General features: G+C 32.6%; 1 protein-coding gene across 3 annotated transcripts in view; it reads right to left on the reverse strand.

The window, feature by feature from the left end:
* Nucleotides 1–233: 233 nt before the first annotated feature.
* The window catches only part of LOC134232467 (uncharacterized), a 42,321-nt gene continuing 30,078 nt past the window's right edge, over nucleotides 234–12,476 (reverse strand). Inside the window, exons 1-4 of one of the 3 annotated variants that reach the window (XM_062714429.1) lie at nucleotides 2,931–2,975; nucleotides 2,247–2,280; nucleotides 1,046–1,273; nucleotides 234–630 (exon numbers count right to left, since the gene is read on the reverse strand). In XM_062714429.1, the coding sequence (XP_062570413.1) occupies nucleotides 413–630; nucleotides 1,046–1,273; nucleotides 2,247–2,280; nucleotides 2,931–2,960 (510 nt within the window). In that variant the 5' untranslated portion in view covers nucleotides 2,961–2,975 and the 3' untranslated portion in view covers nucleotides 234–412. Of the gene's footprint in view, nucleotides 631–1,045; nucleotides 1,274–2,246; nucleotides 2,733–2,930; nucleotides 2,976–12,476 lie in introns of those variants that run through there. The other 2 variants (XM_062714430.1, XM_062714428.1) reach the window with 2 other exon arrangements.

The following is a 12,476-nucleotide window of genomic DNA, read 5'->3' on the forward strand; positions in this document are numbered from 1 at the left end:
TGTAATGGAAGGTCATTTATGTACAATAAAAATAAAAGTGGGCCCAAAATTGACCCTTGTGGCACTCCTGCTGTGACGGGTAGAATATTGGAGACACATGATCCAAATTTAACACACTGGGTCCTATCGTAAAGATATGATTTAAACCACTTTATAGCTGTTTGGTCAAATTTGTAATGGGTTAATTTCTCTAGAAGAATATCATGATTCACTAAATCAAATGCAGGTATACACATACATACATCTTTAAGTGGGATTTAAATGATCAAACATAAAAGTACCTAAAAATCTCTACTTCAAAAAGCTATAATTAAGCCCTGGTTTCATTCAAGTCATCGATTTAAGGATGCGTGATTTATCATGACGTACATGAAATAAAATCGATTTAAAAATCATAATAAAATCAAGACACTCAATTGCTGCATAAATCTTTCTTAAGTGCATCTAATGATAGCCGAGAGTTAACTAGCGAGTTAGGATTTATAAACGCGTTGTCCTTCATATCCTTGTTCCCCTGTGGGGAGTCCAGAGATTTTCCCAGAATTCCTGGAGAAATTGTTTCCTGTGCTTCAACATCCTGTACTACACACATCACGTGATAGACGTTGAGTTGATTTGCACGATATTTACCTACATGGAATAAATTGAAAAACAAATCGTTGATAACTCTGTAGAACTTGAGAAAAGGAATCATGTACACTGCGTCTACTGCTACAAAAAATATAATGTATCTACCAGATTTCATATTTTACTCTCAAAATACATTGTTTCTCATGTAAAACAATCGCTTAGGTATTATATACCGCGACTTTACTTTAAAGAATATGACAATGATTGTGTCCCATGTAAGGCTATTAAATATTACATGTATTTCTTTTTGTATTCACATTCAGTTTTCGGCCTCTGATTTCCGTCTGCTCTTTTACTTAATATAATTAAATATGTAAGCACATGTCTCACGCAAGACTTTGTCAAATACTCAGTAATCAAAATTGCTGTTTTGATTACTATTAAACTTTTAGATAATGTACATCATTATACTTACATGCAGTTTTATATTCCGTTCTCTCTGCACATGTCACATGTCTGTAGTCCTCACACCTCAAAGTCTGTAATGAAAAAAGATCCGGAAAGGGACACTCTCTCATGTGCTGCACAAAATTAGGAGGGAGGGTGTTGTATTTGGTGGAACAGTCGTAATATAGCTGACATTCCCTGGGATGGGGAAGCACGAGGGAGGAATTCTGCTGACATAACTTCTGGACGTATAGATCTATGAAATATAAGGCGTCAAATATCTACACTGTATGTATCATAAAGTCATATATTTATTTTTATATGTGTGTTTTTGAAACGTATTTTGTAATTAAGACATGACGCTTATCTTCTTTTTTCCCAATTGATACAAGTTTGTGATAATTAGCAAAAATTGCACTAAATCGTCATTGTTTTCCAGGGTGTAAGTTGTTTTAAACGCTATATTATTCGTGTATCGTTAGAATATCTATATTCCACTCTTTTACATGAATATATACGAGGAGGGGAAAATCCTTTTTAACGTCAAGATTTTTCAAAGGTGCTCACATATCCTGCTTCCTGTTTTTACGAACAAAGCATTTGAAACTCTAGGCTTTCAATCCCAATACATCGAAATCACACAAATGTGAACAGTACCTGGGCCCAAAGCGAAAGGGTCGGCCTTGATCGAAAATATTTTTCTAAATGAAGTTACGATGTTTTTTAAAAGGAATGATCGTTTAGCTGAATTTTCGAGAAAATATATTAATCTTATATCAATAATTGAATTTTATTTCCTATCACAATTCTTTATATCATTTTATTATCTTCAGGAAAGTTTTATATAATATCGGAAACATACATCTCCTTTTTGAACCATTTTTTTTTTATTTAATAAGCAACAAAATTATGATTTTGTAAGAGGGAGTTCTTTAAAAAGAAGGGCTTTCAATTTTTTTTTAACTATAGAACTAATATTATATAGACTTACATTTGACTGCATCTATTGATTTTTAGAAGGGCATTTCGAGATTAGGGTCTAATCAAATTTTACCAAATGAATACAGTTAAAATTGTCACCGGTACATCAAAATCTAACGCCAAAAATGCAATGGTAGTGCAAAATTGTTTTGAAGAGTATAGTTCTAGGTTTATTTGGAATGTTAAATCGGAAGCAATGCATAGCTTAGAATTCCATTTGACTCGATTAAAATCCCACAAATACTCACCGAAAGCGGTTTCTTTTCCAAATATTCTGGCGAACTGTATAAACAGGACAACTGTTAAAGCTTTGAAATTTCTATAAATATCCATGATAATCAAAGAGTCAGAAGAATATAACGTTGTTATGTCAAAGTAATCGGTGAAAGAGAAAAAAGAGAGAATATGAGCAATATTTAAAGAAAAAGCAAACAATATTCCCTACGGGGACTATACCATCTGTTTCCAAAAAGTTATCCTTTTGCACGAACAAATCTCCTAAGCCACGTTCCACAAACTAATAAATGATTTTGGTTGTGATGGATAAGAAGGTGATAAATTGATGTTTATGAAGGAGTAAAGGACATCTATAAGGTTATAGGGAGAAATAAAAGTTCTTGAAGTCATGAAACATGTAAGAGAAGGCAGGGAATCATAATTGACAATGCCCGTTGTAATATATTAATTCCAAGACACATATGGAGATAACGAACAGTATTCAAGATCAGAAGTCCATTAAATACATGTAATACAAAATAGGAGCAAAGAAACACGAACCACTAAAACATACCTTGTGCGTAATATTGTTGTATTCACATAATCTAAATCTTAATAAAGAACACAGTAAACTGCATTCTAGAACGCAGATCGCAATTCAAAAGTTTAACATAAGTCATGGGGTCGGAAATTTTGAGGATAGGGTAACCGTTTACCATGTCTATGGAAAAGTGGTGATGATACATTTAACAAGGACCCAGTTTCTTGAAATACTACAGGAAGAGATGTATCAATCGTCTCTCATACTGTTTGGTGTCAAAGTTGGGAATCTTTAGAAAAATAGATGTGAAAGAAATATAAACTATTATCAATAAAAACTTCTTGAATGACGTCTGTTTAGTCTTGTCTACGACATAAATAAATAATTAGCTTGATTCATAAGCAAATGAACAAAAATGATTCTTGGTAAGTCTACAAGAAGCAGAATTATTTCAATACAAAAACACAGATTTAATACTTACCATTGGGTGGACTTATTATATGAAAGCAAAAGAACTCGGAACCTACAATTTTTGTGATCTTCTGGCGTGGTTTTATGGTCGTAATTATTACGTGTTCAATAAATAAGTCGACTGAGGTAAAACAAACGACAGAGAGTGGATGTTCATTTCCAGTGTCGAATTCTATACTACAAATCATCGAAGTTTTTATAACAATACTTACTATTTTAAAACTATGAAAGTCGATATTGTTGACGATCACATACAATTTTATCTTCATTCTTCTGTTCATTTTTTTATAGGGGCAGTAATAATAAGGTAAATCTTGCAAGTTAAATCAGAATAAAGATATGTTAAAACGTTTTCATTAGCTTTTGTCATTTTCATTGCCTTTTATAATGTATACAGCGTGTCTTTATGCTGAGTTGATAAAAGTTTAAATGGTTAATGGATATATTAAGATGAGATTTGGTACTGATATGTACAGTTAATGTGTACTTACATGTAGACTAGTAATCAACCTTTTTTGAAATGCATATTTAATATGGGTCAATGTGCATTTATAGATGAAGAAATATTTATTTAATCGTCAGATACATGTTAAATAATTATGCTCCATAATTTTTTCATAAATTATGAACTATAAATGCTAGAGAAAGATATTACTGAAGTAATTAATATTCATTATGATTAACTCAAATACCTTTCGTTCAATTTTCGTTATTATTATTCATTTGTTTATGCAATTATTCTGTAAAACTGTAGAATAAACCTACAATATTTTTTTTTCTGAGGTGGTTAATACAACAGCATCATTCGGAGAAGACGTAGTCAGAGATCTAGTCAAGGACGATGTTCCCATCTCAGCATCATTTTTTTGATGTGTGGTTATAATGTCCTTCGGAAGACACGTCAAGCTTGATACTGATAGATTGGTGAGCAGAGTTCCTTTCAAGTCGCCAGGAGAAGCACATTCTGGGTCGTCCCCGGATAAAATATTCCTTTTTGATTTCAGAAATCTGACAAAGCCTTTCAGCTCGCAATCACAGTGAAAAGGATTATCATTTATATAACTGTAAGAAAGATAAATACATAATTGTGTTATCTGGACTACATTTTTTAAAAACAATTGGTCAGATGCATTGATAAATAAACTTATCTAAAGAGAGAAACAACTGATATGGAAACAAGATGTGTTTGTGAAACACTGATGCCCCCGTCATGTTAAAACATGCATATCTACGAATAGATTAAAATGAATCTCAATTTCTTTAAATATGTATTTTTAAAATACTTTTATAGGTAAAAAAAAAAACGACTTATAAGACCTTTCTGAGAACTTCAAAAAACCTTAGAGCACATTAAGAGATATAAAATGAAAATTGTTGAATGAAAAGATTTAATTTTCAAGCTTGATTTTGAGACTTTTTGAATTGAATTATAAATTAAAGAATATTAATTTTTCCTAGCTGAGGATCGAAGTAAGTACCTAAATGCATCTCTACATTAAAGAAGTAGTGAAAATGTAAATAATAAATTAGTATGCTTATTTCATTGATAAATTTCTACATTGAAGAAGAAATGAGATGTGTAAATAGCGATATAGTATGCTTATTTCTATAATGATAAATATCTACATTAAAGAAAAAATGAGGTGTATTTCAAGTAACATAGTGTATTTGTTTCCTTGATACTGTAGATTCCTTATTATACGCGAGTAATTAATTGCTGTTTTTGGTTCTGTATGTCGTCATGAATTTCCTCATGCATTCTTTAGCCTTCGTCATGGAGAAAGGTTTGTACATTCTTTAGTATTACGCGAACACTGTGTTTATTAGATTAACTTCAGAAAATTAATTTGCTTAAACAATAATTTACAGAATAAGTGCTAAAATATTTTCAATTTGTCATATGAAAAATGTACTGTTGATAGTTGAGATTGACTTTTATATAACAAACCAATGTGTATGTGTTTGTCAGAATAAACAGGTTCTCCTGTACTATTTACTTTAATTTAATGCCTAAATTTGTGCAGATAATTTTCCTTTCTTGACAGGCTCGGATACCCTATCTTTCTGCTTCAGCACATTCTCCAAACACATCCAGTCCACACAAAAATCCATGTCACATATGACATAGCTTGTGTGCTTGAAAAACATTTAAAGGTATGAAACAACTGATTTAAAATGTCAAGAACTATAATGTATTTATATATCAGTCAATATCAGAACACTTTTTTGTGTTATTGATGGAAATCCAGATATGACAGCCATGCAACTTTATCTTCCACTGCCTATAAATGGTATTATAAACCTTTTGTCTAATTCTTTACATTCATGCTTGGATAGAACAATATTACTAAGAAAAAAATCCAAGAATAGCTGAAGGAATGTCCAAAACAAAAGGGAGGAAACGGATCCCTTCCTTTGATTCATACCATTTGGATTATTCCATAAAATTGGCATTGATGATAAGAAAACAGAGACAACAATTCAGATGTAATTTATTATTGTGATTTATGTAACTCGCTTTCTCCTAAGACACAAATTAGCCATGAAATTTCAATTGAACATGCATAGTTATTCTCTTTTCATGGATTAACTCAGGAATTCCAAAGGTGTTTAATGAATTTCCATGCTTTATGCAAGATTATCTCTTTTTGTTTCACCAAATGTACATAAGAAATAAACATTTTATTTTAGAATATAAATATTAAACATTTTTATGAGTTTGAACACTTTTATATGTGACAAAATGCGTCACGGAGACCAGTTTAGGACATCCTCCATGATTCTGTGAGACCAGGGGCCACATTCGCTCACCTGATCATTGGTTAGGTGAAAGCAAAAATTAGTTCAGTATTGAAAAGTTTACATATATTATAAAAATTATACAAAATTGAATCTAGATTTTTTTAAAAAAGGTTCCATTAATTTATCATTAATCCATCATTATCTCCCCTTGGAAAAGGGCTTTGCCCTTCATTTGAACAAACTGGAATCCCCTTCACCCAAGGATACTTTGTGGCAAGTTTGGTTGAAATTGGCCCAGTGGTTCTTGAGAAGAAGACGAAAATGGGAAAAGTTTACAACGAGAACAATGACAACGACAACGACGACAGACAACGGACAAATTTTGATCTGAAAAGCTCACTTGAGCCTTCGGCTCAGGTGAGCTAAAAACTGCTGATAAAATTTATAGGAAATGATTTGAGAAGAAAAGTGCACTTTATTAATTAGCTGAATTATAGTTATTCTGATATTTTAATTATGTTAATATGCCAAATTTCTTCATTAGTTAAATTTGCAATTTACATGTATTAATATTTTAGTACATTGATAAACTAAATAGATCATGATCATGTAAGCATCACTGACTGAGACTTATTCAAAAGTGGCAGCCAACACCTACATATAAATGAAAAAATAACAAAAACAGTCTCCACCAAACTGAAAAAATATGAATGTCAGCTGCGAGAGCATGAATAAAGTCCTAAGAACCACAACAGGCATGCCATGGTGCTAAGTAACATTCTGCACTGCATGTATGATGCATGGTTAGAACTCATAATTTGAATTATCATGCAGACCCTGACAGTATTTAAGGATTTTTTGGTCATAACCTTCCTTCCTGTGAAAAATTCTTAATAAATTTTACTTATATATCTTAAGCCCCTGTCACACTCACGATTTACAGCTACGATTCATCACGGATTCAAAAATCGCAGCAAATCGAGATTTCTCGTAGAGGTAGTTGTAGGATATCTTCCTTAATTGTGTTGGATCGCAGCAAATCGCCATACAAGGCGATTGTTTTGATCATGTTCAAAACAATCTTGGACACAGATTTTTTTTTATTATTCGTAGACAATCGCACGGCACCCGCACTGCACTCATACACTTATTCCTAGTAAATCTTCGAAGATCGTGCGACATTCGCGGTACTTCGTAGTACACGCGACACTATGAGAGTCCTACGAGTTACTTCGAGTGTCCTTCGAGTTTGTTCGTGCATGTGTCCCTCGAGTTACTGCGAGTGTCATTCGATTTACTGCGATTGTTCTACGTATCGATTGGGACGTATAGTACGATTTTCCTGCGAAAGTATACGAAAAGGAACGAATGGTTGCAAGTGCTGTACGAGCACTGTGCGATATAACAAGAGTTGATACGATCTAGACATACGTTGTCTGATGTTAACACAGTTGCAATCAAAATACCGCCTAAAATAGAAGAAAAAAGTGAAATAAACTGAAAATGCATGTATCAGAGAAGCTTATAAAGACCGTTTTAAAATTCATGAAAAGATTGAACGTATTCAAAAGCTCCAAACTGTAGCTTTTACCCTTATCAAGTAACTTAACTATGATGTTTAATAATTGCAGACAACTCTCCTTTTACTCTATAAGAATTTAATTACATGTATACATTTGAAAAATTGCCATTAGTCGTAGGAATATCGTGTACATAACATGACATATGGTAGTCCTTCGTACGAATACCGTATGTAACCGCGTTTAATCCTTCATAATCGTAGAAATATCGTAACCAGTTCGCAATGCTGTCGCCTCAGTTCGTACTTAAATCGTACGAACCTTGTACTCTGTTGCACAGATATCGTAGACACCCCGTTCTAGCAGCAAAATAATCCACACGCTAGGTTAAAATCGCAAGATTAACCTGGCGACGAAAGGCGATTTTCAACTTTTTCTAATTCGTGGCCATCGTAGTATAAATCGCGACAGTGTGACACGGCCTTTATGTATTAAGTTTATTAGACAGATCTGATTCATTTCATTATTTCTATTCTACAGTAGTACATGTATCACTGGAGTTGTGAATAAATCAAAATAAATCATGCGTCTGCAGAAATAATCATTCTGTGAGAACATATTTTACTTGTTTACATTTTATCGCAGTTGTCGCTAGTGCTGAAAATTCATTCGCAAACCTAGAATTAGTCTATTCTTGAAAATTAAGATTTAACAACCTTTACCGCAAAGTCTGTAGACACTATAATTGACTGCGGGGTCAACTAGCGCAAATAATGTAAAGTCATATAAAATGAAAAAAAAACATTCTCTGACTTCCCATACCAAAGTAAAATCATTGCAGCAATATTGCTGCTATATTGCGGCAACATTGCAGCAACACATTTTTGTCAACAGAAACAAGCTTTTTGGTTAGTGAAATATCACCGCTAGCCGCAACAACTTCTGGTGACATTCTGGCAATACTGCCAGAAAAAAAACTTTCTGGCACCATCTAGGATTATCCATGAGCCATTTGTTGAGCATGCTCAGTCATTTACTTCTTCTTTTTAAATAAAGATGAGGGAATGCAAATGCAAGCATGTTTTGCTTCATTGTATATGGTTAAATTTAGACATATATAATAAGATTCTCAGATCTTATATCTTCGGTATATTGGTGAAATTTTAACCTAAGCATGTAAAGAAAATAAATTTGGTTTTTGAGGACTTTAGATTGATTCAGCTAAAATGCGATAACAGGAAAATTACAGTAATGAGAAAACAGGAAACTTACGTTTTCACCGATGTTACTGTAGTAATTTATTGTAATCGTGTAGAGACTGAAGTAAATTTAAGTTTCCTTCCCTATACCATTCTTGTTTTAAAAGCCAAACTTAGCTGATAACAGCAATCATGCATGATTTTTCTTCTCTGTTGTAAAATCTCGAAAATACAAAAATAGTAACCCATAATTTTCGCAACAGAGTCAGGGTCGTCCTTACTTTTCTTAGAACCGTCATGGTAGTTAAAGCAATATGAGCTGCAATTTTTGAGAAAATCATTTTGTCGTTAAAATATGTTATTATGAAGAACAATTATGTAATTTTAACCCTTATATTGATAAAACCAGAATTAAAATAAAATTGTTTCAGGAGAAGTATTCTGTACAATCGAATATACATGTATTGCGTTCAAGTCAAGGCAGCGACTGATAAAAACGATAAAAATATGAAAAATAAGAGCCAAGTGCTCGGCACTTTGAAGTGGAAGTCTGGGGTCTTTCGAATGAGACTTTCAATCAGAGGCATAGTATGACGGAAGTAGTTGGTTTGTTAAAGATCCCTTTCTGTTCAATGATCCTGCGAGAAAAAGGCTGGTGACCTCTGTAAATGAGTGAAAAATTCTAGAACAATCATTTAATCAATTATGTTTTTCTTTACTTAAATAAAACATCGATACTAGTGTACAGAATTGTTATCTTAGTACATTCTACTCATATCCTGTGTATCAAGTAATTTCGAAATCAGACTAAAACTGCAGGAGGACAATTTCAAAATGTTTACAGATACATGTAGACATACGGAGAGACACTGAATATCGCATAAGCTCTTTTAGTTTCTGAACAGTGGGGGCTAAGAAAATGATCCGCATAATATCATTGTCAGCAGCTAACAAGAATTAACAGTTGCGTCTGTTGCAGTAAAATATTTAACCCGCTTTCAGGATTGTTTAAATTTGCCTATAGTAGTTGCACTCGTCAATCCTTTATTGGTTGATTGATTGTATATTTAATGTCCCATTCGAGAACTTTTCTCTTTTATAGAGACGTCACCGTATGCCTTACTCGGCACTCAGGGCCAGTGAGCACAATCGCAACTTCTCGGGCCTTTCCGACTAGCGGAAAAACGACCTCGAATGTATATGGTAGCCGCCATGACAACCCTCCCTTTTCACGATCTTTGAAATAAATGCATGGAGACCTTTTATCTGTGGAATATTGAGTTTAACTTTATTCAATGTAATGATATTACCTAAAATATACTATAGAAGGGACTTCTAACTCCGTCTATTCTATATTTGACTAAACAGGAAATGTATAAATTTTTAACATCCGGTGATGTTAATACATTCGAGGTTGTTTTTCCGACCTCTGACGGAAAGACCCGAGATGATGCGATTGCCAGTGAGCAGTGAGGGTTCCTTATCCTGCCAACTCCTACCGTGACACGGAACCTACGTTTTTTAAGGTCATATCCGAAAGTTCCGTGACTTTCACTTCTAATGACGAGCTCTTGGCGAAGGAACAGTTACTACCTATGTTAACGTCTTAGGTTTGACGCGGCGCCACGAACGAGAATTAAACCCATGTCTCATGATCACGAAGCGAAGGCTTACCACCTTGCTACCATAACCGATCTTCCCTCTTAAGAGGACTTATAGTGTAGCATATTTATCCTTTATTAAAACAAAAATAATATTCTTTCATATCTATTTAATTGTACATTTAATTATTTCAGTATATTTAAGTATATAAAATATTGCATTATACATTGTATATTGATCTGTACGTCAATACATTGGTACATGGTTGGAGGAGCAAATTGCTAAAAAAATCTTTGATACAGGTGGTCTTGAAAATAGATTGTAACTAATAGACCCTTTTCCTGTCGCATATTTTGCCTAGGAGTTATTCCCCTTAGTCGCCATCTTGTAGGGCAAAGTAGTGAATTTACCTTCTTGAGCAACCAATTTTAAACATGCATGCAAGAAATATATGGGGGAAAATATTCATAATCTTATAATCATAGATTAATAGAGGCTTTAACAAACGTATATTCATAAGAATAATAGCATTATCTTCAGTAACCGGTATAACGAAATGAACTTGGTTGAATAATGAAGGGATCTGGGAATGTTGCCCTACAATATGGAGGCTAAGGGGAATACATGTAACTCCTAGACAAAATATGTCATAGGAAAAGGGTCTATTCATCTTTAACAGAATGAATAAAGGAAGTGGTTTTCACAAGTGAACTTATCGATCCGGTGAATGTAGATAAACAATGCTTTTGAAATCTAGCCTTTCGAAGAAGTTTATCTGCAATTCTTCTCAAAATATTAACATACTATTAATTATATAACAATGTTATTTCACTTTAATTTTAGGGCGTATTGTGACATCAGGTAAATATACGACATATGAAAGATTTTAGAATAAAATTTACAAATGTGCAACACATTTATGATTTTATTGGTAAAATTAACGAGACACTTGTAATATTTTCACATATAATAACGCTATTTATGTATTCTTATGCTAATAGGCAAGCTCACCGCAGCTTGTTTTTGTTAATTTTGTATTAGTCATATAACACTTTCATAAAGATGAATAATGTCATTTATTAAAATGACGGTGTAAATGTGAACAATTCAACAAACAAGAAGAAAATCAGATTCACAAGTTTTGATTATCAGTTACGTAAAATATGATAATGTCTGATCCCTAAAAAATGACTAGAAAAAAGTATCCGTAAGACAAAACAATCAAAACATCATATGAAAAAGTTAGCAAAAAGATGGCAAATCGAAACAAAACAGGCCACAATATGTGACATGCAGTTCACGTCCATGTTAGATGTGACATGCAGATCATATCCGTTATACTATAGTACATATACTACTCAAGTGATAACAATATTATATGAGTTGGATTATATTGACCACCTCCAAAAAAAGTACAAAAAGTTAATTTTAAAGTAATTTCACCCTCCTATGATTTCATATATTTTTTGCAAAAACTGTTATTAAATCAATTTCATTTCCAATAGAACAATATATATTGGAAGAATGAGGTGTAATGATAAATATCAAGTATAAGAATTTTTAAAATGCACATTTTCTTTCTTTAATCAATAATTCAATCTTTAAAAAATGTTCACAAGGGCAATAAATCCTACTCAGGTAGCTTCATTAAAGTATTTTCTTTAATCTACTCCTAATGTAAAATAGTTTCCCTGGTATAAGCAATTCAAAAGTATCTTATAAGAAGCAAGTATTCAGGAACTTTCAGCATCAGAATTATGCATTTGAATCAGTTTTTACATAATATTTATGATACTCTTTTAAAAAAAACGTATGATTTTTTTTTATTTGCTGACATATGCTTCTGTATATTTACGGCTCCCATCTTAAATAATATGGCCTATGACCTATACAATTTTGGCAATAATCGGTAGATTTAAACTTTATTTAAAGAAAATTAATTCAATCTTTGTATAAACCTTTAAAATTGTGAAGGCGAAAAGACCTTAAAACAATATTCATTCCGAGATCCTTAAATAGTTCTCAAAACAAGGTACATTAATTTCATAATCCTTCAGAATGGACAACTTTATATTTAAAGGTTTCAGGTACAGGTTTTATAGAAGGAATAAAGTATTTATAATTCTTAAAATTTCATCAGCATTTTAATATATATTTTCCCCTAACTATCTGCTGCATTCTGATAGT

The sequence above is a fragment of the Saccostrea cucullata genome, unplaced genomic scaffold (assembly GCF_032062105.1).
Source record: "Saccostrea cucullata isolate Sc308-1 unplaced genomic scaffold, CSIRO_AGI_Scuc_v1 ctg4442, whole genome shotgun sequence".
Taxonomy (NCBI): domain Eukaryota; kingdom Metazoa; phylum Mollusca; class Bivalvia; order Ostreida; family Ostreidae; genus Saccostrea; species Saccostrea cuccullata.